Source organism: Argentina silus, assembly GCF_951799395.1.
Source record: "Argentina silus genome assembly, chromosome: X".
In the NCBI taxonomy this organism is placed as follows: Eukaryota; Metazoa; Chordata; class Actinopteri; order Argentiniformes; family Argentinidae; genus Argentina; species Argentina silus.
Genome location: NC_139653.1, coordinates 21,148,612 through 21,173,182, shown reverse-complemented (window position 1 = coordinate 21,173,182; position 24,571 = coordinate 21,148,612). Strand labels below are relative to the sequence as shown.

The window sequence follows — 24,571 nt, the reverse complement described above, 5'->3', positions numbered from 1 at the left end:
TAACATCACATGATCCCACAGCAAGGCAAGTATATTAATGCATCTGGGAAATATCAACCACCACAGACCAATCACAGACCACAGGAGTTTCAGAATTTTAAGCCACTCTCACCGACAGTTCTGGAGTTAGAGCATTGCTATTAGTGGGATCACCCTGTAGCTGCTCAATCATACCTGTTGTGTTTTCTCAGGTGGTTCTACTGCTGCTCCACCATGCTGTGTATAATGATCATTATACCCTCCACAAGCTGGGGCATAACATTGAGGTAGGGGGGAGGGCCTCATTATTGTAGACCTCAGTAACCACAGTTTTTAAAGAAAGTTCCATACTGTAGCATGTCATTTATAAGATATATTTCTAAATACATAAGTGGCTCATTCTTTATCCCTTAGGTTGAGCTTGTCGCCATGCTTCGCTTTGTTGTGGACGACGAGAATAGCCTCTACGTGAGTGATGACCTGGAGAAGTATCTGAAAAGGAAAAGTAAGTCACAAACATGTTTCAGCTTATATTTCAACAACACTGCCCCAGCAGTGGTCTGCAATAAATTGGTTCTGAAATAAAAGCAAGTCTCTCTCTCTCTGATCTTTCAGCCCTTTTTACTAGTAGTGAGAGCACTAGTACCTCCTCTTTCACGGATGATGAGTCGCCTGTCTTCAACCGCATACAGAGTGTCCGGTTCATGGAGCTCCACACTGTGGCCTCCTCCTTAGTCAGGTATCATTTTCCACTCTGTGATCATGTCATTTTGGGGGTGTTGAAATGGGCACAACGCCACTTCAGACTCGAGGTGCTACAGTGCCTGTTCCGAGGCATGGGAGTTGCCAAATTACTGTTTAATTAAGTTTTCCCCAAACCGGTAAACCTAACCCATGTACACTACAGACATTTATGCAAAGACTTTTCTTGAACACATAACCTGAGATTTTCCTTGGTCATTTTGATCCAAGTGTAACAGGATTTTGTGTTTTTTTCCTCTTGCCCTTCTCTTTAGTTCTCCCTTGCAGGACATGATGAACACTCCTCAGTTCAGGATGAGGAAGCTGCAAAGGCAGCTGTACCAGGAGCGAGACATGAGGGATGAGGTGGAGAGAGAGTTGGCTAACAGCAGCACCACTATCACCGAGAGAGGTGGGCATTTCTCTGCTATTTAAGCAATCCATCAAGTTGATTTTATTTGTGCAATTGGGTGAAATTTGCTTTTATATCTTCAGGGACTACTACTCATGCTGAGCCTGCATTCTAATTGTTCCTCATCCCCCCCTTATAGAAGCCCAGATCTACCAGTTGCAGTACCGTTTGGAAAAGCTGGAAAGAAATCAGGCTGAACAGGAGCAGGAGCCCAGAGAAGAGCTACAGGAACTTCAGAGCAAGAACCAAACGTAGGGATGGAGGAAGGGTAGAGGGAATATGAAAAAATATGAATAACGTCATGGAGGGTTACGGAAACTAATCTCTGAGTCACTGTGGTGTCTGTCTGTCTTGTCTGTCTCACAGCTATACAGAGTCGTCATTTTGAGGTGCTACAACCATGTAATGTAACCATCTGTCTCCGGCTGCAGAATGTGCATGAAATCCTGAAGAATGTTGCTATAGTGTGTATCTCTGTGTTTCTCTCACAGGTTGAAAAAACGTCTTCAAGAGCTTTTAAACCAGTGCCAGGACCTGAAAACCAACTCATCTCACTCAGAGCGTAAGGTGGATCAGCTCACAGAAGAGAATGGCACTCTCTCTGTCCAGGTGAGACACACACACACACACACACACACACACACACACAAGAACAGTCATGGTCACCAGAAAATAATGTTTAACCATGTCACAGAGCACTATAGACTTGTACGGGTATAAAAGACGCATACTTTACTGCTGGCGACCTTACAGATTTCTGTATCTGAGTGTTCGGTATTGTTACACCGTGCCCCTGAACTCCTCCGTCTCTGTCTGTCTCTGACAGATGCATACAGTGTGTGCACAGCTGGCCAGAGCGAATGCTGAGGTGGAGAGGCTGACCGAGGCCCAGGCGTCGGCTCAGGGGGAGTGTAGCGCTAAACACGGCCTTCTACAAATTGAACTCCACCATGCCACCACTCAGAAGGTAAGGGATAAGAGTGGTTTGTTTGTGTTTTTTTCCAACTAACTAGATATGAAACAGATATTAACCTTTATCATATGACATTGTATCTGATAATGTGGAAACTCCTAATGTCATACAGGATCTGTTTATTTCCAACTATACAGAATATATCATAGAATCAGAGCCAGTGGTGGAAAAAGTACCTGAAAGTCATAAAAAGGATGGATTACTTGCTAGAAAATGACTCAAGTAACAAGTAACTTAAGATCTATTCAATTGCTACCTGAGTAAAAGTCCAAAAGTATCTGGTTTTAGTTCTACTTCTAGATGTAGAAGTATCAAAAGTAAAAGTAAGTGTTGTTTATTTAAAAAGCAGATGTTTATTTATGCTTTATTGAGTTGTAAGCCAGAGCTGAAATTAAGTTAGGCCATATCGCCCAGCCCTATCATTAATATTTATAAAAAATAAAAAATAAATGTTTACAGTATTTTTTTTCTTAATAATAAAAGTTCTAAATATGTTTTATGAGCACAGCTCACCTTAAAACATTACCACCAAAGATACAGGGGATACCCTGAAGCCTATAGCCTATAAAATAACTTGTGCCTCTTTGAGCTGCCATTGTAAATCTAAGACAGTCATACATGTTATAGGCTTACCAATATGTTGCTGTATGTCAGGTGTCTTCATTCTAGCGCAACGCAGCTTCGAATGACAGATGTGAAACAGCGACGACTAGTGTCTGAAACTGAGGTGACATGTTCAACACTCAACACATTACGAATATAACTTAACACTTGCTGGTTTTGATCACAAAATTAATTTGTAATAATATTGTAATTTTAGACCTGAATAATTATGTCACAATAACAAATAAAAAAAATAATAAAATCACATGAGGTCCAGTGATGTCTCCAGTGTTTTGAATATTTAGTTTGTGTAGTGCTATTTTTGTACACAGTCTTGTACAAGTAACATTTGAATGGAAAAAATTATATCTGTGGTTGCTTTCATGTTGTTATAATACACCAGGGAAGTTTCAATCAGTCACATCTTTATATTTATCTGAAATGGTTGATGGTACAAAGTTTCGATGGAGCATCTCCTGTTTTAAATTCTTACTTCTGGTACCAGCATGTCATACCAGGGGGGTGGAGACTTCTGGTACCAGCATGTCATACCAGGGGGGTGGAGACGTTGGTTCTCTATTGTTCATTGATATTGTCACGTGTATGAATAGCTGCTAGTTTTACAGATGAGCGGTTTGAATAGTCATGCGTCTTATATTCATGTCAAAGTATTAATTAAACTGTTAAAACGCACACAATCTGCACATGTTATGTGGAAAGGAACAAAACCGGTGTCGAAGGTACAGAATATAACAGCTATAATCAAACAGATTAGTAGGCTATGATCACTCCATATCAAAGCCTTTTTTCTCTTTGTCGGTTGGACAGATTTCATGCATTTGTAACAAGGTTGTCAGTGAAGCACGTGCCTGAGTAAACATGCAAATGTTCTTGTCAAACTTGCCAGATTTATAAATAATGTATGTTTTATGGATATCTGTACTTTATAGTAGCGAAGTACTTGTACTTAGTTACTTTACACCACTGATCAGAGCATAATATCAGCCATTTAGTGTGTGTGTATTTTCAACTAACTTGGCATCTCTTCCTCTCCCTCAGGAGTGCTTGAGTGAGAATATTCAGATACTTCAGAGTAAGATCTCGTCTCTGGAGGATGAGCTGAGTAAAGCTCAGACTCAGGAGAAAGGAGAGAACATGGGGCCCGTCATGGAGGTGAGGCATTGAACTATTGTTATAGCTAATTCATAAATTGGTTATGAACTCTTAAACCCCCAGTAGTTCTGTGGCCCCCACCATATTTTTTTCTCGCTATTCAATACATTTTCTAATCATTTTTAGTTGCCCTGAGTGCTGATTCTGGGGTGTCTGTGCCATACTTTAATAGAACATTTAAGGTTAACTAACATTAATTGATTTACCTTCGGTGGATTTGTCTTTAACCATAAATGGCTCCATTTCTCCACAGTTAGAGCAACTGAGGCTGGAACTGTCTGATGCCACCCTCAGACAGTCAGAGCTGGAGAGCACTATCTCCTGTCTGGAGGAGGAAAAGCATCAGGCTCAGTCTCTGCATTACCAGGAAAAGGCCTGCCTCCAGGCAGAGAGCCAGCGTCTACAGGTGGTTGTTTCTGACCTTCAGGGGGCCCTGAACACACTGCAGGCTGAGAGAAAAGTATTTGAGGATGCCTCAAGGGAGCAGAGAGAGTCTCTAAACTCCCAACTCAAGGCCCTGACTGAGGAGGTGGGGGCCCTTTCCAGAGCTGTCGAGCAGAGGGAGCTGCAGGTGCAGGAGCTGAGTGAAGAGCTACAGGAGGAGAAGAAGAAGAGAGGGGAACTTAACCTAACCATGGAGAAGCAGGAAAGGGAAGTCAGAGAGGTGATGCAAGGCCTGAAGGGTCAGGTGGAGAACATGGGCGCCTCTCTGAAGAAGGCTGAAGAGGAGGTGCAGCTTGGAGAGGAGAAGCTGGCCCAGCAACAGGAGGAGAGCGCCCAACAGAAGGAGATGCTACAGGAGCAGATGTCAGCTTCTGAGGAGCAGGCTAGAAAACTGAAAGAGGCACAGATGGAGAGGGAGAGCCTCCTGCTCCGGGCTTCAGAAAAGATGGAGGTGCTCCAGACAGAGATATCTGCTGTAACGTCCCTGTCTGCAGTTAAAGACCTGCAGATCAGCAGCCTGAAAGAGGAGGTGCAAAGCCTGCATGTGTCAATGAGGAGAACTGAAGAGGAGATCCAAGCCAAGGAACAGGAGCTGTCTAGGACGCACAAAGAGAGCTCTATTCAGGAGGAGATGCTGCAGGAGGAGATCCAAGGCCTGAAGAGCCATGTGGAGAGTGAGGGTGCTTCTCTGAAGAAGACCATAGACGAGCTGCAGGTTAGAGAGGAGCTGCTGGCCAGGGAAAAGCAAGAGAGCTTCCAGGAGAAGGAGGTGCTGCAGGAGAGGGTGTCTGCCTCTGAGGAGCAGGTAAAGAAGCTAAGGGAGGAGATTCAGACTAAGGAAGAGCAGCTGTCTAGGAAACTGGAGGAGAGCACCCAACAGAAAGACTTGCTGCAGGAGCAGATGTCGGCTTCTGAGGAGCAGGCTAGAAAACTGAAAGAGGCACAGATGGAGAGGGAGAGCCTCCTGCTCCGGGCTTCAGAAAAGATGGAGGTGCTCCAGACAGAGATATCTGCTGTAACGTCCCTGTCTGCAGCTAAAGACCTGCAGATCAGCAGCCTGAAAGAGGAGGTGCAAAGCCTGCATGTGTCAATGAGGAGAACTGAAGAGGAGATCCAAGCCAAGGAACAGGAGCTGTCTAGGACACACAAAGAGAGCTCTATTCAGGAGGAGATGCTGCAGGAGGAGATCCAAGGCCTGAAGAGCCATGTGGAGAGTGAGGGTGCTTCTCTGAAGAAGACCATAGACGAGCTGCAGGTTAGAGAGGAGCTGCTGGCCAGGGAAAAGCAAGAGAGCTTCCAGGAGAAGGAGGTGCTGCAGGAGAGGGTGTCTGCCTCTGAGGAGCAGGTAAAGAAGCTAAGGGAGGAGATTCAGACTAAGGAAGAGCAGCTGTCTAGGAAACTGGAGGAGAGCACCCAACAGAAAGACTTGCTGCAGGAGCAGATGTCGGCTTCTGAGGAGCAGGCTAGAAAACTGAAAGAGGCACATATGGAGAGGGAGAGCCTCCTGCTCCGGGCTTCAGAAAAGATGGAGGTGCTCCAGACAGAGATATCTGCTGTAACGTCCCTGTCTGCAGCTAAAGACCTGCAGATCAGCAGCCTGAAAGAGGAGGTGCAAAGCCTGCATGTGTCAATGAGGAGAACTGAAGAGGAGATCCAAGCCAAGGAACAGGAGCTGTCTAGGACACACAAAGAGAGCTCTATTCAGGAGGAGATGCTGCAGGAGGAGATCCAAGGCCTGAAGAGCCATGTGGAGAGTGAGGGTGCTTCTCTGAAGAAGACCATAGACGAGCTGCAGGTTAGAGAGGAGCTGCTGGCCAGGGAAAAGCAAGAGAGCTTCCAGGAGAAGGAGGTGCTGCAGGAGAGGGTGTCTGCCTCTGAGGAGCAGGTAAAGAAGCTAAGGGAGGAGATTCAGACTAAGGAAGAGCAGCTGTCTAGGAAACTGGAGGAGAGCGCCCAACAGAAAGACTTGCTGCAGGAGCAGATGTCGGCTTCTGAGGAGCAGGCTAGAAAACTGAAAGAGGCACAGATGGAGAGGGAGAGCCTCCTGCTCCGGGCTTCAGAAAAGATGGAGGTGCTCCAGACAGAGATATCTGCTGTAACGTCCCTGTCTGCAGTTAAAGACCTGCAGATCAGCAGCCTGAAAGAGGAGGTGCAAAGCCTGCATGTGTCAATGAGGAGAACTGAAGAGGAGATCCAAGCCAAGGAACAGGAGCTGTCTAGGACGCACAAAGAGAGCTCTATTCAGGAGGAGATGCTGCAGGAGGAGATCCAGGGCCTGAAGAGCCATGTGGAGAGTGTGGGTTCCTCTCTAAAGAAGGCTGAGGAGGAAGCACAGATTAGAGAGGCGCACCTAGCTATGTTACAGGAGAAAACTGATCAGAAGGAGGTGCTGCAGGAGAGGGTGGCTGCCTTTGAGGAGCAGGTGAGGAAGCTAAAGGAGGAGATTCAGACTAAGGAAGAGCAGCTGTACACAAAACTGGAGGAGAGCACCCAGCAGAATGAAAAGCTGCAGCAACAGCTTTCAGCAAAGGACGATGATCTCGGTCATTACAGAGAGGCGCATACTACCATTAAGGAAGAGATCTTGCAGCAGAAAGAGGTGTTACAGGAGGTGCAGGCTGCTGCCCACAGGGAGAGGGAAGTTCTTCTCCAGGAAAAGGAGGCTCTGGTAATCCAGGCCCTCAAGGCAGAACAGAGTCAGACAGGGCTTGAGAGGCAGCTAGAGGCACTCGGCTTAGAAAAAGAGAGGCTAGTTGACGCTAACAAGGCACTGGAGAGGGAGAGTGGGGCTTTACATAGACTAGAGGGAGCACTTCAGCAGGAGCTATCCTCACTGCGAATGGAGAGAGAGCAAGCAAAGGAGGAGGAGGAGAGACAGAATGGAGGCATGCAGGAGCAACTTGCAGCTTCTAAGCAGACCATAGAACACTACAAGGCCCAGGTCAGTCTGACAACACATACATACAAAAACACACCTCACTGCTTACCACAACACATACACCCTCCATCTGAGATGCATGTAAACCAGGTCTAGTCTATACGCTATGAAAGTGTCCTGTGTTGAAATTCCATTAGAGAGCCATGTATGTATTCATAGGCAATCAGACAAAATAACAATTTTCCTGGGTCCTGTTAGTGAATGACTGATCCCTTTCATGGATTACTCTCTTCCCAGATGGAGAAGGCCAAGAGTCACTACTCGGGAAAGAAGCAACAGCTACAGGAAAGCCAGGATCAGGTACATGAGCTGCAGTGCACCCTGGGGGTCAGGGAGAACATGGTCAAAGCTGTCACCACTGAGATGAAGCTGCTCCAGATGGAGTTGGATAAGGCCAGGAGCAGTGAGAAGATTCTCAGCAGCAAGGTCACCAGTCTGGAAGCACAGGTACACACGTGCAAACTCACACAGGGGTTAAGGGTTGGAGCCCAGCTTAGTCACATTGGGTAAAAGAATAAATAGAATTATTAGCCCAGCCATCAACCTCTCTCATCAGAGGACCCAAGTACTTTATTGTATTTGTTTTTACAGTTGTTACAGTTCGATTTTATCTGCAGGGTGCTTTTATTATTATTACATTTTGTTACACATTATTACATTTCACATGATAATTTCAGTCCTTCATGGTATATTTGGGTATTATTTCTCGTGTAAATGCTAAAATATGAGTTCTTGAGATTTTATTTAATCCCACCCCTCAGTTGCTCTCAGCCCCTCCCATCTCTCTCAATATACCTCTCTTGGTTTCCTTGTGCCATAAGTTGTGCTGTGATGTCTCATGTACTTCCTGAATCTTTCTTGAAAGTTGCACAGATTAAGATAAACATTTGTTGGGAGTATAATTATATTTACTATTGACTGACCATCAGATACTAAGTCACCCAATAATGCTTTTGGTAGGGTTGTTTTTAGATTAATATAGTTTTTTTGCAAGACATTCCTGAACCTTAAACCAAAAGTCAGACACCTGAGGGCAATACCAAAACATATATCTATATATCTTTTAATTAATATAATACTTCATTAATTAATTGCTGGAGTTAAGTAAATATGTGAGCTGAGATCTGATTTTTCCATAAATTAATAGGTACTTACCTCTCGGTCTTATCTATTTTAGTTACTTTTTATTGAAATTTATGGTAGTAAGTTATTTTCTGTCTTTGGGGATATGAATACCAAGTATTCTCTACTGCTCCATCAGCAGTAGACGACAGCAATCTCCATTTTATCGGGAAACTGCTTGGTAATGGAAATGTGTATCTTTCAGCGATCCAATACGTAGTATAGTACATTTTTCATAATAAGGTTTTAATCCAGAGAGACTACAGGAGTTGTCCAAGACTTTAAAACCTAGCAGTGATCTGAATTGTGGACTCAAGAAAAAGCTTGAATCATCTGCATACATTGACACTTTTGTGTTTAAGCCCTTAATATCTAACCCCTTGATCATATTATTGTATTATATCTGATTTTAGTTGCTAGCAACAGACAACTTTGTTTAACACCTCTTGACAGTTCAATACTCTCTGATTTGCTCTGGGGTTGTAGAGCAAGGTTGTATAATATCTGGGAAGACTTAATTCTGTGCGCTATATATTTTGCCAGGATTTCTGCATCACAACACTGTAGGGTAAGGGGCCTCCAGTTTTTTTTAAATAGATTGGGTGTTTATACTGACCACCTGGATCCTGTTTTAGTAATAGCATGATCAGGTCCTTCATCAGATTAGTTAAAACGTGCTAGCAATGGATCTTTCAGTATCTCCAAAAAAGTTTGATATACTTCTACTGGTATGCCATAAAGACCATGTTTTGTTTTTTCCATTTGTTTTGTTTTGTTTTTAAAAGATTCAATTGCCTTAAGAAGTTCATCTCTCCAAAGTCCAAAGGCATTGTGGTCCTCCAGTAAGATGGCAGCGGGTGGGCAAGAGTGGAATATTACACTCACATAAAAACAACAACAGTATTACACACATTAATAACAACAATTACAAATATTCACAACAATTTACAACTAAAACAAAGGTGCAAAGTGCTTCCTATCCCCCTTCTGCCATCACCCCGGGGAGTAAATCAAGCTTTTTTAATTGCTCATTCCTACTTGCTAACAGTGCACTGTCAACTTTGGAGAATGTTGTAGGGAAATCCTCTTCCATTGGTTTGTTTGGTAGGCCACACCTCTTCGGTTTTGCTGGAGGACAGTACTTCTCTTGCCGCCTTGTTTGTTGACAAAGCAGGTTGTTGAATAGATCAATAAAAAGCTCTAGCTGTGCTCTCATTCAGTTTGTCTTTTTTTATGGCTAGTTTAGTTAGTTTTAAACAGCATCCATAGAGCTTGGTATAACACCGCTACCTCTGCTGGGCTATTACTGCATTCATCTACATCTAAACTCAAGCCCATTTTAGGCTACATGTCACCTTCCAAATGTATTTCAGGTTGTCGGATTTTCTCTAATTAATTCTCTGAATGATGAATCGATGTGCCCAGCTAATTTTTGCCTGTCTGCATCATTAGTCAGGGAACGGAACACTCCACAAATTTTTATATATTATGACTCGGAGACAATTGTAACCTTGGTAGTCTGTATCAACGAGCGGCTCGTAAAATCTTTCCAGCGCCAGTTTGTCTGATGTTATTGTGTTGCCTATGCAGCCCTCAGACTAAATGTAGCACTTTGCACTAGTTGGGTGCTCATTATAAAAACCCCAACCCTACATCCACACTATCGCTAAATTAGCAATATTTATAAAAAAAATAAAAAATAATGTTTTGCCATCGGTTTAGGCAGATAGTAGGTTACAAGTAGGGCAGAGGAGGATAATGTGCAAACAAGTTAGGGCATACCATTTTTTCTTGAGATTATTTTCCTTGAGACCATTTTGCATTTGGCCAGCATAGTTAATCGAGAGGGTCATAAGTTGCTGTTCCATCTGTGAAAAAACAGGAAACGTATTTTGGGGAAATGCTCTAAATAGCAAGTTGTTCAGTTGTGTTTGTTTGTATACGCTACCAATAAATTAAACCCAAATTGGCCTGTGCTATCAATTACAACTATCACAAAATGTGTTTTTTTTAAGTAGGTGTCCTGCGTCTGTTGGCTACATTGGATGTATAACCTTTGGGATGGGTCATAAAGATGGATGCACGTTTTCTGTCTCATGCTAAACTGTGGTTTCTCTCTAACTGGCATTTGCTGACCAACAGCTGCAGGAGCAAAGCAAGATCCATGTTGAGAAGAAGAGAGGCAAGAGTGATAAGGCAAGGGGAAAAGATGTTGCACAGCTTCCAGTGCCTCAGACGCAGACACCCCAGGACACCAGCAGAGATAGTTTTGATCTTAGTCTGGATGATTCACTCAATGCCACAAGGTAGCTCACTTTTACATTTACCTCTACCTTCTCAATGTACCTTTGCTTCTCACCTCTGCCCCTCTCTCCTGTACCTTTACTGCTCACCCTTACTATAATGTGTAACATGGAACTTCTCACATCTACCATTACTCCAAACCTATACAGGAGACCCTCAGTGGGCAAGGAGTCCAGTACTCCAGTGTTGCGTAGTTCAGAGCGTTTGGCCTCGAAGCGTTGTGCTCTTGGAGGAGAGTCACTGGAGACCCTCTACTTCACCCCGATGAATAAATGCAAGATTAACAGGTCAGTTGCCATCATAATGCTGCTACAGTATATAATAACAAAATAGTATGTGTCCGTTTACAATATTGATTATGTATCAAGTTGAAAATATCTAATGAAGAGGCTTATAGTCATTAGTTGTACAACTATGAAAAGGACTTGGCAGGCACTGAACATAACATTGTTCATACAACATTTCAGTTATCTTTGTTATTGTCATTAATTACAGGACCAGTACTGAATGTAAGTTGGAGAGCAGTATGACCCCTCTAGGTGAGCTGACTCAGAACTCTGCCAGGAGGTCTACCACTGCCTCAGCCCAACGACGTAGGACCACCCAGGTTATCAACATCACCATGAGCAAGGTGGAGGGGATAACACACATACTTGGCATACAGTTCTACATTACCCGTGTAACCTTCTCCCTTCATGAAAGTTGGATTTCAAGTTTCAGACTTACCTGGTGTTCAGCACTGGTGCTGGTTAGCTAGTTGTGTTTTTTTTGTTGGTTGTTGACCTCTGGAATTCTGCATAGGGAGTGAGTGAATGAGTGCTAACTCGTCTACATTCCTCTCCCTCACATTAGAAGACCCCAGGTCACGGTGGTGACGAGGCCGAAAGTGACAGTGAGACCTTCTACAGCTTAGCGTCTTCTTGCTCCCATCCCAACCTCGCACACACAGGACGACCGGTCTCCATGGAGCTGTTTGACAAGCCTGCCAGAGACCAGCTCCTCAGCTTCCCTGGATACAGGCGAAGCACCACTCACAGCGTAGCCCCCCCAAGGAGTGAGTGACACACACTCGCACCTACACAGACCTCCACTCTGCTGCTGCTTTGGTTGCATATGGGGACATGCAATAATGTTTCACACTGTGTGCAGGTGCAAGCACATTCTGTATTGGGGCAGAGAATGAGCCAGAGTATGCAGGCGATGACTGGAGGAGGATAGCAGAGATTCAGGCCAGAAACCAGACCTGTTTACCACACCTCAAGAGCAGCTACCCTCTGGAATCCAGAGTATGTACACAGACACACACACACACACACACTCTTGATACAATTCAAAATCCATCTTTCTCGCTAATCTGACTAACCATCATCCCCTCCAGCCCAGCCTTGGCCCATCGTTCATCATCACGGATGAAGACGTCCGTATGGGCGACCCAACCGATACCATCCGCCGAGCCTCTGTGATGCCTGGACAGATCCTGGATTCCCTCTCATCATACCGCCTCTCCGTGATGCCGGGACCGATCAAGGACGGTAACAGCTCCCAACATCTCTCCATGATGCCCAAAGCCAGCGCCCCCCAAAGCCAGCAGAGCCCAAAAACACGTAGCCTCAGAGGCAGCAACAAACGCCCAGCCACTGACCTGCAGCAGCCACTCACACCTGAGGTGAGGAAGGAGGGGCAGTGGGAACTCACAGGTTCATGCACATCCTACCCTATCCTCCAAAGTAATTGTTGCACTTTTACTAAGTCCATCTCTCTCTCAGGCTAAGAGGCAGGCCAGCTGTTTTCCTCGTCCTTTAACTCCGAAAGAAAAAAATCGCTTTGGACCCTCCAACTTCAACCTCCTCCCCCTGAGCCCTGTAAGTCAATCAGAACACCCTTATTTCTTCTGAGGGTGGGCCAGGGCTCCTTGGGAACCAGCCATCAGGGCTCATATTCAGAAGGGTGACAGGTTCATAATGTTGCATATGAAAATATCATGTGTAGAACAGACATGGCTCTCTGTTGTGGAGTATAGGCATTACATTACTCTAATTATCATTTATACATTACAATTTTATCTGAATGTTATGTAACTTTGTCCTACTGAATTTGGGACAATCTCTTGCATCATTATCTCATCTCAAGTAGGGAAATGTGTCACATTGTGTTTTCTAGGTGCACAACTGGTAAACCAGACTACGTGAATATCGTTGTGTGTGTTTGTGTCTAATTTTCCTCCTGTGTATTCTCTCTCTCCCCTCCGTCACTCTCAGGCTGAGCGTAGACAGTCTATGATGTTCAGCATAAACAACACGCCTCAAAAGAGTTCTAAGAACACTCTCCTGCAGCGCGGAATGAACAAGTTACGTAGCTCCACACGCAAGTCTCCTGGCAACTCATCAAGGAAGTCCCCTGCACATGTGACACGCAAGTCTCCCGGGAATGCTACCTCTCGGTTTACAGCAGGAAAGGCTAACAAAAACTTGAGTGGGAAGTTTCAAGTAGGAGCCAAAGGCCAGAAAAAGTCTCCACGAGCCAACAGCAGCAAGTCCCCAGTCTGCCCTCCAGCGCTCACAAGGTGAGCATACAATCACATAACCAGTGTATGTGAGAGGGTAGTCTTGTGTTGCCAAACTTCCAAGTGTCGTTAGCATTCGTCTTTTGGAAGTTTGATGAATTCATGATTGGAAAGTGTGTTTAAAAGGAGTGTGGGCTGCGTTGCTGACATTTTGATGGGCTCTGAGCAGAAGTGGTGTTCTGAGAACAACCTCCTCCCCTTTTTTGTTACTCTTGAAGAGCAAATTAGTCAGTGTTAGCCAGTCAACTTAGCTAACATTGCTAGCAGGCTATATTTTGGAAAATGGGCATTGCTGTTGTGGTTTTATTTATTTTATTTTCCACAAATTATATTTTGGTTGTTGGGACACTGCCTACGTGGGGACCAATGAAAATTATTGGCTGTTCTGTTTTGAGCTGCCTATTGACTTGGCAGTGTGGTAAACCACAGCGTGATTGGCTAAAAACTTTTGGAGTGTAGAGCCAAAAGAAGAAAAAAAGACTTCCTTTTCCCAAAACATATGGAGCGCATTGCATGTGCCTTATGCAGTCCAAAGAAGGCACTTTGAACTGTTGGTCCAAAGTAAAAATCCATCAACACTTTGTATGACACCGCTCATGGTTAAAACCAGTCTAGAAGTGTTGCTGAGCTGATTCGTAGTAAATACCAAGTTTAGCCTTGCAATATTATTTGTGTACAGTCCATTATGTGCTCTATGTAAATCATAATGATAAAAAATATTGTGTATATATATTAAAAAATCCTTATTTCAAGAAAAATGATCCCACACTTTCCAGTTATCTCTTACGTCGTGCTTTTGTCACGAAAATGAAACCGGTCTTAATGTCGGTCACAGAACAGATTTTGAGTAGGCAGCCAATCTGGACCCAGGCCCCCTGATAATGGTGTCATGTCAGATAGTGTATCTAATCTGTGTGTTTTTAAGAGTTATCTAAATAACATTATTGAAAAATGACAGTGGCTTACACTTAAGAAACTTGGTCCTCCAAAGCAGTTTCATGATGACAAATTACAGTTATTGATACCATGAATATGAATGTTATATTACTAAACTTTTGCGATTATGATGAATTACTACTTCAGTTATTTACTACATCAACCATGTTACATCCTTGTTCACCACAGTTTTGTTGATATTATAACAGGGATTTTGATATTTTTATAAACAGACTCATGATTGACAGATTCATTGTTTCAGTTAGAAGTAGTTTGCATTGAGCAAAGGGAGGAAGAGAGGGTTAGGGTCATTGCAATTGCCATTTCAGTGAAAAGAGGGCGCAATCCTGCATATGGTGCCTTTTAAGATACGAAGCTTTTGGGAAACTCATCCCTGTTTCCATGTGATCCTGATCAGATTAAACTGATTTTCCACTTTCCCTCTCCTGCGCCCTCCCTCTCTACAGATGATGAGCTTCAGGATGAAGGTGTGAAGATGTTTTTTCTCTAAACAACGTATCTACTCTAAAATCGCATTTTTATAATAATGTGCAATAAATTACATTTAATTGTTCAATAACCATGATTTTTTTTGGGGGGGGGGGGGATTTTGTTGTTTTGTCAATACATTTTAATTTGAAGGTCATTCTTGTTTAACGGTCATGGTCTTTTTTCTTTTTGTCAAACAAATGATTTAATAAAATTGAATAATCAGGACTTGTTGCTGCATTATTTTATATTTGAAAGTTGAGAAACTCCACCCACCGGAACGAGAACAACCGGCGTAGACATCGCGCGGACCCGTTCAGGACCATGACGCTGGATATCAGCAAAAAGCCTGTTGCTTTTTGAAAATACCCTGAAAAACATATATATATATATATATATATATATCACAATTATATACCACTAAAACAAGTTATATAATTTAATGAATATGATCAGTAACTTCGCAGGGAGTGAAATTACAGGAAGCCTATCTAATCCACAAACATTGTTTGTCAGGCTTTTTTTTGACCACCCCTAATGTTCAGCCGTCATTACCGCTAATTGATCTGCCAAATGCTAGCTGGCTAGTCTTAGCAAAATGTTAGTGAAGCTCAAATATAATTTAGTATTTACACCCAATAGTTGGATATGTTGGGAGGTAAGGTAGATTAGTGCAAGAACCGTAGACAATCAAGATCACACTTTTGGCGGATCGAGCATAGCCACCCGATGATTTATTGCCGTTGAGTTTGAATTGAAAATCTGTTTGACTAACGTAACAATAATCCCATAACGCTTTTGTTTTGTGCAGACATTAATACAGTTTACTATGTCTCGACTTTCCAAGAAAACACGATCTGTGTGCACGGATAATCCATTGGACAACCGTGAAATCTGTCGGAAGATAACAGTTATGAGGCAGATCTTCACGTCTTGTTTTGGACCTAATGGCAGACTGAAACTAGTACATAATAACGTCGGGGGACAAGTCCTGACCACCTCTACCTCTTCTGTTCTTCTTCAAGCGGTTCCCTCATCTGAGCCTTTGATCAAGCTCATAACGACGTCCATTCTCAACCATGTCTCTCGTTTTAGTGACTGTGGTTTGTATGCCGCTATTCTTTGCTTTGCCCTTATTGACCAAGCAAAGCAATCTAGCCTCAGAGAAAGCCTTGCAATCAAAGTGAACAAGCAGTTATTGGGGGTATGCACCAATTACTTTAATAAAGACGATTGCAGTTGTAAAGTGAAGATCGACTTCTGCAGCAGTCAGAGCTTGGTCACAGTAGCCCGGGGTGTTATCTCTAGCAAACCAGCCTGTGTGTTAACAGAGAGGGAAGCACAGCATGTAAGCACACTTGCCGTGCAGGCCTTCTTACTGACTGTTCCCTCAAACTCCCCAGGCAGGGTCTGCCTTGGAAGGACATTGACTGTGTCTATTGAGGGCCAGTCTGTGGTTGACTCTGCCGTTTTTCCTGGGTTGCTGGTGGATATGCCAGACATGCTTAACCCATCAGACATGGAGAAGCTCAGACCCGGTCCACTACGACTGGTGCTGTTTAATGTGTCTCTCTCTGGGGATCTGTCAGAGCTTAGCGAGGGGACACTTGAGGTACACCAAGGGTCTGACCCAGAGGCAGAAATCCTGGACCAGCTCCTGAGACTTGGAAAGCAGGTGGTTAATGACAAGGTGGACATGTTTGTGTGTCAGAGGGTAATACACCCAGTCCTGCAGCATTACCTGAGGAGACATGGTGTAGTGGTAATAGAGAGACTGGGACTTGCACTCATTGAGCCAGTAGTTCAAATGACAGGTAATGTATTCAATTCACTGTCTTGTTTATTTGGAGGTGATTAACATTTTATATTTGATGAAACTGACCATTTGAAAGGCTCCTACCAGATTGACACTGTTCTAAATAATCTTTTGTGTATCTGTGGGGGGAAATCTCCCCAGTTCCACTAGGTGTTTTTGAATTTCAAAAATCTAATTAGGTAATTATGCTTTTCATCCTTTCTTATGTACCAGGTGCTCAAGCTGTGGCCACATTTCAGACCCCAATCAGTCCTGAAGCCTATGGGCAGGTGAAAGGCCTCTCTGTGAGGCACTTTGGATCCAAAGAGCTGCTTCACCTGCTTCCTCCCGGGGACCCAGTTGTCTGCACTATGATTATCTGCCACAGGAACGAGACCATGCTCAACGAACTGAAAGTAGGTTGCCACAACCGCCTTAACCTGACCTACTGTATCACACAGCAAGCCCATTTCCATTATGGATATTAGATGGAAGCATTCTATATACCAAACCATCTCTGACAAAATAATGGAAGACGGCCTAGGCCTTCATTCTCTTCAAAGAGTCTTCATTTATGAGACAACAAATAATGAATTGGTTGTTTTAATTCCCTAATCGAGATGTTGCTCGGGCCATGTTTCAGGTAGCGTGTCAAAGGGCAGAACATGTGTTGAGACTCACCCTAAGGGACCCATTTGCCCTCTTGGGAGGAGGATGCACAGAGACACACCTAGCAGCCTACATCAGAAACAAGGTCTGCACACTCTTCATCTCAAACCCAAGCAAATGTGAAACATATTTGGCATTTATTGATGGTGCTCTATGTTATTGAGCAGTAAAAGCAATGTTATAAAACGTTCCTAACATATCTCTAATGGAACAAATTGAGCTACTTTTTGAGTGATTTAAACTTCTGTCTTTGCCAGACTATTAATGAAGGACGAGAGGTAGCAGCAGCACTGGGATGCTCCCAGTCTGAGTATCTGATAGGTATGAACGGATTCTGCTGCTCCCTGGAGTCTGTCGCACAAGCGCTGGAGCATGATGGTGGAGACTGTCTCATCGATCTGTCCCACGGCCACCGGTGGACTGTCCCTGGAGATGCAGCTCCCCAAGCCCAGTGGGGGGATGCTTTGGGCTCCTGTGGCTGTGGACTGATGGAGAGTAAACCTGGTCTGGAGTGGTCCTCCCTCAACACCAAATACCCAGAAATCCCTACTTCCCCCCTGATCAGAAACTCTACCTCTCAGCCACGTGTGCTGGACTCTTTCACAGCCAAGCTCAATGCTATGCAGGTCGCTGTGGAGACGGCTAATCTCGTGCTGGACATTAGATACATAATTCAAGATGTAAACTAACTGGAATGTTGATATATTTTCTAATTTTTTTTCTTTCTTTCTTTTTTTGTAGAAAGAAAGCCTGGAGCCTACTATGTTTCTCCTCAGTGCTCTGTGTAATACTTTATTTCAGACACTAGATGTAGCCTGGGCATCGATTACTTAACTGTCAGGTCACTGACAATGGACAATATCATGTTGTTGGTTTAGACTGGTTTGTTTGTTTGTTTGTTTGTTTGTCACACATACACATCTGCATTTGTGTTTGTACTCTCTAACCTATTTGTAGAATGCTACTGACACCTTAAACCAATTAAATAAAGAGGTATCCATCTTCAACTGTAGACACTCTATTGTGTTCTGCCCTGCAGTCTTGACTTTTGACATTAAGTTTGTATGGTAAAAGATGATAAATATGTATTATGAATATGGAAATAATATACATTTAGATTTAAACTTAATTTTCAAGATTTAGAGAAGTGATACTGTAGGCTACACTACAAGGCTGCAGATTTCCCTCCCTAATGAATACATTGGTCCAAGCTCTGTGGTATGTTAATTATACTCACTGCAATAATATTTGCTCTCATAGCTGTCAGGGATCAAGTCCCTGTGGAAATATAGACCAAATTTGTTTCAAAACACAAACCTGCTGATCTGTCAGATGCCTCTCCCAGACAGCTGTGAAAATACACTGACTGACCTCAGCCTATTACTTCCAGGTCAAGGTCCCCATTGCTGTTACTGCTCTTCCCTGTACACAGTGTTGAATCAAATTTGTAGAGAGTTGTTGTGTATTCCAGTCATCACGTGTGTTATAGATATGTTTTGCTAGCATATATTAGAGTTACTTAGCAACATTTAATAATATAATATTGGAATCATAACCTGTAGCAGACAGCTGAGCAGGTTGAGAAAGGACAGCAAGCCACCATTATTAGGAAAACATTATTTTATTCCCTGTGTTTAAGTTTCACACATTCAATTTCATCCAATCATTTATATGAAGTTTCATCATTATCATCATCGGAGAGCTACCACAGTATTTATTGAAAAAGGTGACAGCCTTGGTTACAACTGAAGCCATTGTGGTAAGCGAAGAGACATACAGTAAATCAGTATTCTTAACATACATTATGCTATGTGTTTTATGTTCCAGAATGATAATTGGACTGCAATTATCTGTGAGTAAGAAGGAGGAATCAAAGTGTTTCTAGTGCAGAAAAATACAGTTAGTGCAATATCAGAAAAAGAACACTCAGGAATTAGACAAATATAAACATCCAAAAGTGGTCATGAAGTTGATGCCTGCTTGTGTATTGCTGATCTCATTAAGGTGCTCCTTGGAGACTCTCCATTCTGACGATGGAATGCAGAACCTTTATTATCAAAAGATGAATGGAATCAGAGCTTTCCGTGACCTGGGGTAGTCTTTGAATTTCTCAAGGTAGTACCTGTGACAATTGGGAAAAGGAAAAAGTAATCGTAGGCACTTGGTCAATAAAGTGCCTCATAGTTAGTACTGTGCTGCTGCAGCTGTATTCAGTAGACTATGCTTCAAATTATTTGTATGTTCTCATGCACCTGTGATGGTGGTATGCCCTTGGCCCAATGAAGCACAGGCTGAACAAGGCAAAGGAGAATGCCGGCAGGGACCATGTGGTTATGGCATAGCCAAACCATTCCACAATCTCTCCAAAGTAGTTGGCACCAGACACATATTCAAACAGGCCTCCTGTGATGGGATGAGATGACCAATCTTAATTTAAATGTGTGGCTTCAAAGGTAAGATAACCAGAAGTAATGAAATGCTGTGGGGTGTCCCAATCTCTCTACATTGTTACCTTTTGGAATCTTGTATATAACTTCTCCTGGTTTTCTCAGGTTGCGGAGAATACAGTCACTGTGGACATTGATGGCCATTCCAAGAAGGAATAACAGTAAACCTAACAAATATAATTCAATATCATTACATTTGATAACAGTTATGAAATTAGAGCTTTTGTAATGTTCAAACCATTAGTTGTGAAGGATCATGGACTCACCATCCACTCCTGGACTCCCCAATCACCTCTGGCCACACACCTCTCCTGACAACTCAACACATTTGTCCTCACTTGGCACTATTCTTCTTCCCTTCATAATCAGACATTTTCCTCTCGGTAAGTCAGTAAGGTGTTTGGTGTAATGGTGTTCACATGGGGTTGGCCGCCTCTTTTCCCATTTATTGTGTGTGATGTGTAAAGTAAGTGTCTTTTGTTGTGTAAATCCAATTGATGTTGTGTTTTAAGGGGTAATATTCAAGCCATGAAGTTCAGCACCTTATGGTTTTAATTTCCTGTTTATTCATATCATATTGTGCAATATATTTTTGTTAGCTTGTTTACCACATATTAGTCAATGGCACTGCTTGTCACGCTTATATTGTGTATTCATTGTTTCCCGTTTGTGTCTCCCCCAGACAACCACAAGTATCCTAGCCATTATCCTTAACCCCCCTTGTGTGCTCCTCTGCTGTGCTTGTGTAAAATAAAACCAATAAACTGGACCTTCCTGCCTCCTTATCTATCCATCCAACATGATGTTGTATCTTCCATAGCCTCAGACCCTACCTAGAACCAGCCCCTACACAGTTCTTATCCAGCCTACTCCATTCCTTCTTTTGACCATTGTTTACTGTTTATCAAAGAAACATCTTGATTGATAATGAGATCAGATTTGACTCATCTGTTGTTCCCACCTATCACAAAACGGCAGTCTGTGGCCCATGCTGCATCATACTTGGCACAATGAAGCAGATAGTGCCCCTGTAGAAAACCATTCACAGAGCAGAACACCCCTGCTGTCACCATGAAACCCAGAGGGAAGGGTCCTCCTCGGGTCAGCAGGGAGTACAAAAATGTCCTAGATGATTGAGGAACAGGGGACAATACCACAGGAGATAAAAGAAGGGAAACATTAGATGCTGGTGTATGATAACCGACTCCACATAATAGCCAATAAAAAAAATGCATAAAACTGCTGGTTCTATTTTGTGTGAATGTACAGTACAACTGGGTAAATAACTCTCCAGAGCACAGAAAGGGCAGCGTTAAGTCACCCCAGTGCATTCCTGAGGGTGTCTTTGGCTGGGGGATTATCACAATAGGGAGCCATTCTCTACACACACTTCCCAAAGTTTCCATCTATCTGTTTGAAATTAGTGACAAGGGGCCAGTAGTTATCAAGCCTTTCAGAGTAGGGAACAGCTCAAAAATAGAGTGACGCACATTTGATCCTACTTTTACGCACATGAATAAAAGCAAGTTATCAAGTTTCTTTAGACGACTCCTCAAGGTGTCCTAACTCGTTATGAGTAGGCTGAGTTGCCCATAGATGGCTGCACGCACGATACACGCACATTTCCGGATAGGTGAGATGTTTTACAAAATGTTTACAACGCACAGCTCCTTAAAAAATAACGGTTGGATAGGTATGCCATAACAGTTCTCACTTCCCCGTTTACGGGAAGATCTTTTGGGCTCCCTGGAGAAATTAAAATAATCCTTGTGTTTTTTTGGCAACAGGGAAAATGCAGCAGTGCATTAGCGACGATATTGGGTCCATCACAATCTGCCTTCATGCAACTAACCCTAAAAGCGCAGTTATGACTAAAGAAACAGCCCAGAGTGGGCAAGCGATGAGTGGGAGCAACTCTTATGAATGAATTTATTCTCTATTTTACGACATAGTTGGAACCGCAAAGGACTTTTTGATGACATTATAGTTTGCTCTTAAATCGGATTTGCTTTAAATATTGAATATCCAATTCAATCGTAGTGGCATTCTCTAAATTAAAATAATAACACAAGTAAATGAACATAAAAATACATGATTGATACCACATTTGGTTAAACTTCATGTTTATGGTTTATTTTTGTATAATTGGCCCAATCATCAATATTCGCCGATAATTTGATGTTGAGTGGGGGGGAAATCAATACAATCTTCGGATGATGTGTGGTGCTGCAATTAATTCATTTTGGAGTTATTGTGCTGGTAGCCTAATGGATGTCTATGATAGAACTACCCTTCACTGGCTCCCGGTAGAAACTCGCATCAGATTCAAGACCCTGCTGCTCGCCTACCGGGCGGCAAAGGGAACAGCCTCTCCCTACTTGCAAGCAATGGTCAGCCCCCAAACCCCTGGCCGATCACTCCGCTCTTCCATCTCGGCTGGCCGCTTGGCACCGCCGCCTCTACGTGGATGCAGCAGCCGCACTGCTCGGTCACGGCTTTTCACTGTCCTGGCGCCCCGCTGGTGGAACGAGCTTCCCACTGCTGTCATAACTGCAGAGTCACCATAGATTGAAGACCCATCTCTTCAGGCTACATCTTAACGGTCCCTCCTAAAGACCTCTTCACCCCCACTACCCTCACTACCCCCCAAATGTCTCTCCTGTTAATAAAAAAAATTAAATTAAAATGAAAAATTCCTTCTTCTAGCATTATGACTGCCAATGGCCCCTGGTCTGAGCATTGATTACTTTATCTTATGATGACTGATGGATAGATGATTCACTTACTTAAACAAATGTATTTGTTGTAAGTCGCTTTGGATAAAGGCGTCTGCTAAATGCCATAAATGTAAAATAATAATAATAATAATTTATTATTATTATTTTTTTAAATCGTCGATATTGCACTGCTACATTTTAAAAGTAGGACCAAATGTGCGTTACTGAATTTTCGAGCACTTATGAGCTGTTTCCTACTCTTAGAGGCTTGATAACTACTACTACTAGACTCAGATTTGGAGATGCTGAAGAAAAGGAATGTCCTGCTGCAGATGTATTCTGAAAGAAGTACGGGGATAAACTAATTATTTGTCTCCACTTTTCTTGTCATTTTAAAATATGATCCTCTTGTTATACCTTTGTTTATTAATTTCTACACTGTAATGAACAATATGAACAATCCCTGTCAAATGGTTTATAGTTTCTCCACACAATTAGGTCACCCACACACTATAATAATGCACTATTATAATTAATAGATTAAATGTTTGTCTACTTAAAGATTCAAGTTATCTGGCTCAACATTTGAAATGAAAATAGTTCACATGTACACATGTTTTGCAAGCTTTCTGTCTCACTCAAAACATTAATGCTAGATTTTGCATAATTTACCCCCTAGACATCTGATAATGGTTGTTTGTGTCCTTTTTAGTTTTGCTGTCTTTTCATTTACATTCATCATCACACAATGTACTTTGACATGCTCAGTATCCATGCAGTGTATAATCTGTTATCAATCTCACTTTATCATAAAACATTTGAAAATGAAAGCTCAGTGTGTGTTCGCCTTCGTACAGCATTCCTACTGCACCAGTCTTTGATCCTCATTGTGTACATGTAGATGATATACTACCTCACTCTCTCATCGTGTACATGTAGATGATATACTACCTCACTCTCTCATCATATACATGTAGATGATATACTACCTCACTCTCTCATCATATACATGTAGATGATATACTACCTCACTCTCTCTGTGCTCCCTTATGTGCTATTACCTTTGGAAGTAGTGCAAGCAGAAGGTCCCAAGTAGCAGGTGTGTCCCCATGCTGGAGGATGTGTGGGGGGTGAGAACCAGCAGTAGCAGGGGGACCAGGAAGGAAGGCAGTTCCTGGAGGAACCAGGCCAACCTGGCTGGCACCAGCTTAGCAGGGTTGGAGAGGTCCATGTAGCGCCCATACAATGCCTGGGACCTGGTTTGTTGGACAAAGTGCCACATTCCCCCCAGGATCATCCCCCAGCTGAGATAGTGGATCAGGTCCCCCATACAGTGCATCACGCTCCCCACCTAGTGTCAGGGTCAGTCAGGGTCACAGCCACGGTCCTTTCTCAGACTTATCTCTAGCATCAATGCAGGGGTAGATAGAAACAGCTTTCCTGACTCCTCCCCAAAACAGAGAGAGAGGTGAATTAGCCAAGCGGCAGTAGTTTGAAAGCCGAGAATGCTCTTTCTCAGCTTGGATGTGGGCTGTAAACTTATCCTGAAATGAGAATACATTTTCCCTGCATAAATTCAAGCAATGGATTACAAAGATTACATATTACAGTGTCATGAGGTCATGTGGATTTGGTTCCTTGGTCTAGACATTCATTTTGGGGCCGGTGGATACACAATCATATTCAAACTGTCAGTAAAATACTGTCAGTTCTGCTCTAGGCTAGTGTGAATGATTTAAATGAGATCTTATTGTCTACTTCTGCACTCATTTTTTAGTTTGTATATTATAAGAGAAAGAGCTATACAGTATGTCTCACTTCATTTGTGATATTTATGAACAACTCACAGCTAAACAGAAAGAAACTAAGAAACTAATATAATTTGCAACTTGTAGTTGTATGTAATTGTACAACTAAGTTGTAGTAATGATGTTTGCACAAAGGCAAGCAATGGAACCTGAAATATGGTGTGGTTTTTAGAGGTTGGAGTATGATGTAGATTATGACTACATTACAACTTCAGCACTCAGCCTATGTTTTTAGGAGTAATGATAATGTCTAACACAAGCTGTGAGACTCCCTCACTGAATGTTTTCCACTGTTTGCTTAAACAGTTTATTTTGTGTTTTCACTTATTTCACTTATGGGTAAAGCTTGAGTATACACTGCATTCAAGAACATAGTGCCTGTACTACTAGTTATTTATGTAATTGATATTGACTGTGACTTTCATGGCATTTGTCAGTTTACGTCCAGAAAGCTTTAC

At 42.7% G+C, this 24,571-nt stretch overlaps 3 protein-coding genes across 3 annotated transcripts; 2 read left to right on the top strand and 1 right to left on the bottom strand.

Annotated features, from left to right (window-relative positions):
• The first annotated feature begins 233 nt into the window (after positions 1 to 233).
• On the top strand, positions 234 to 14,787 carry LOC310823122 (uncharacterized protein). Its single transcript, XM_083695868.1, has 19 exons — positions 234 to 266; positions 394 to 484; positions 595 to 718; positions 996 to 1,132; positions 1,272 to 1,383; positions 1,624 to 1,741; positions 1,959 to 2,099; positions 3,768 to 3,881; positions 4,135 to 7,266; positions 7,501 to 7,710; positions 10,528 to 10,691; positions 10,839 to 10,976; positions 11,185 to 11,320; positions 11,542 to 11,743; positions 11,839 to 11,975; positions 12,068 to 12,355; positions 12,456 to 12,551; positions 12,948 to 13,252; positions 14,656 to 14,787. Exons 2-19 carry the CDS (start codon positions 409 to 411, stop codon positions 14,657 to 14,659), a joined length of 5,634 nt encoding a protein of 1,877 aa, XP_083551994.1. The 5' UTR covers positions 234 to 266; positions 394 to 408; the 3' UTR covers positions 14,660 to 14,787.
• A 474-nt stretch (positions 14,788 to 15,261) lies between these two features.
• On the top strand, positions 15,262 to 18,148 carry mkks (MKKS centrosomal shuttling protein). Its single transcript, XM_083695126.1, has 4 exons — positions 15,262 to 16,491; positions 16,707 to 16,892; positions 17,120 to 17,226; positions 17,399 to 18,148. Exons 1-4 carry the CDS (start codon positions 15,507 to 15,509, stop codon positions 17,828 to 17,830), a joined length of 1,710 nt encoding a protein of 569 aa, XP_083551252.1. The 5' UTR covers positions 15,262 to 15,506; the 3' UTR covers positions 17,831 to 18,148.
• A 626-nt stretch (positions 18,149 to 18,774) lies between these two features.
• On the bottom strand, positions 18,775 to 23,644 carry srd5a2b (steroid-5-alpha-reductase, alpha polypeptide 2b; the record flags this gene model as incomplete). The annotated part of the gene is made up of 5 exons (XM_083694628.1): positions 18,775 to 19,263; positions 19,394 to 19,544; positions 19,654 to 19,755; positions 20,550 to 20,713; positions 23,367 to 23,644. 5 exons carry the CDS (start codon positions 23,642 to 23,644, stop codon positions 19,197 to 19,199), a joined length of 762 nt encoding a protein of 253 aa, XP_083550754.1. The 3' UTR covers positions 18,775 to 19,196.
• Positions 23,645 to 24,571: the final 927 nt, after the last annotated feature.

Coding starts and splice junctions, on each gene's coding strand:
- mkks (XM_083695126.1), top strand. CDS start 15,507: ATGTCTCGACTTTCCAAGAAAACACGATCTGTGTGCACGGATAATCCA. Junction 16,893..17,119: donor GCTCAACGAACTGAAAGTAG/GTTGCCACAACC, acceptor TGTTTCAGGTAG/CGTGTCAAAGGGCAGAACAT. Junction 17,227..17,398: donor CAGCCTACATCAGAAACAAG/GTCTGCACACTC, acceptor TGTCTTTGCCAG/ACTATTAATGAAGGACGAGA.
- LOC310823122 (XM_083695868.1), top strand. CDS start 409: ATGCTTCGCTTTGTTGTGGACGACGAGAATAGCCTCTACGTGAGTGAT. Junction 2,100..3,767: donor ACCATGCCACCACTCAGAAG/GTAAGGGATAAG, acceptor CCTCTCCCTCAG/GAGTGCTTGAGTGAGAATAT. Junction 12,356..12,455: donor AGCAGCCACTCACACCTGAG/GTGAGGAAGGAG, acceptor TCTCTCTCTCAG/GCTAAGAGGCAGGCCAGCTG.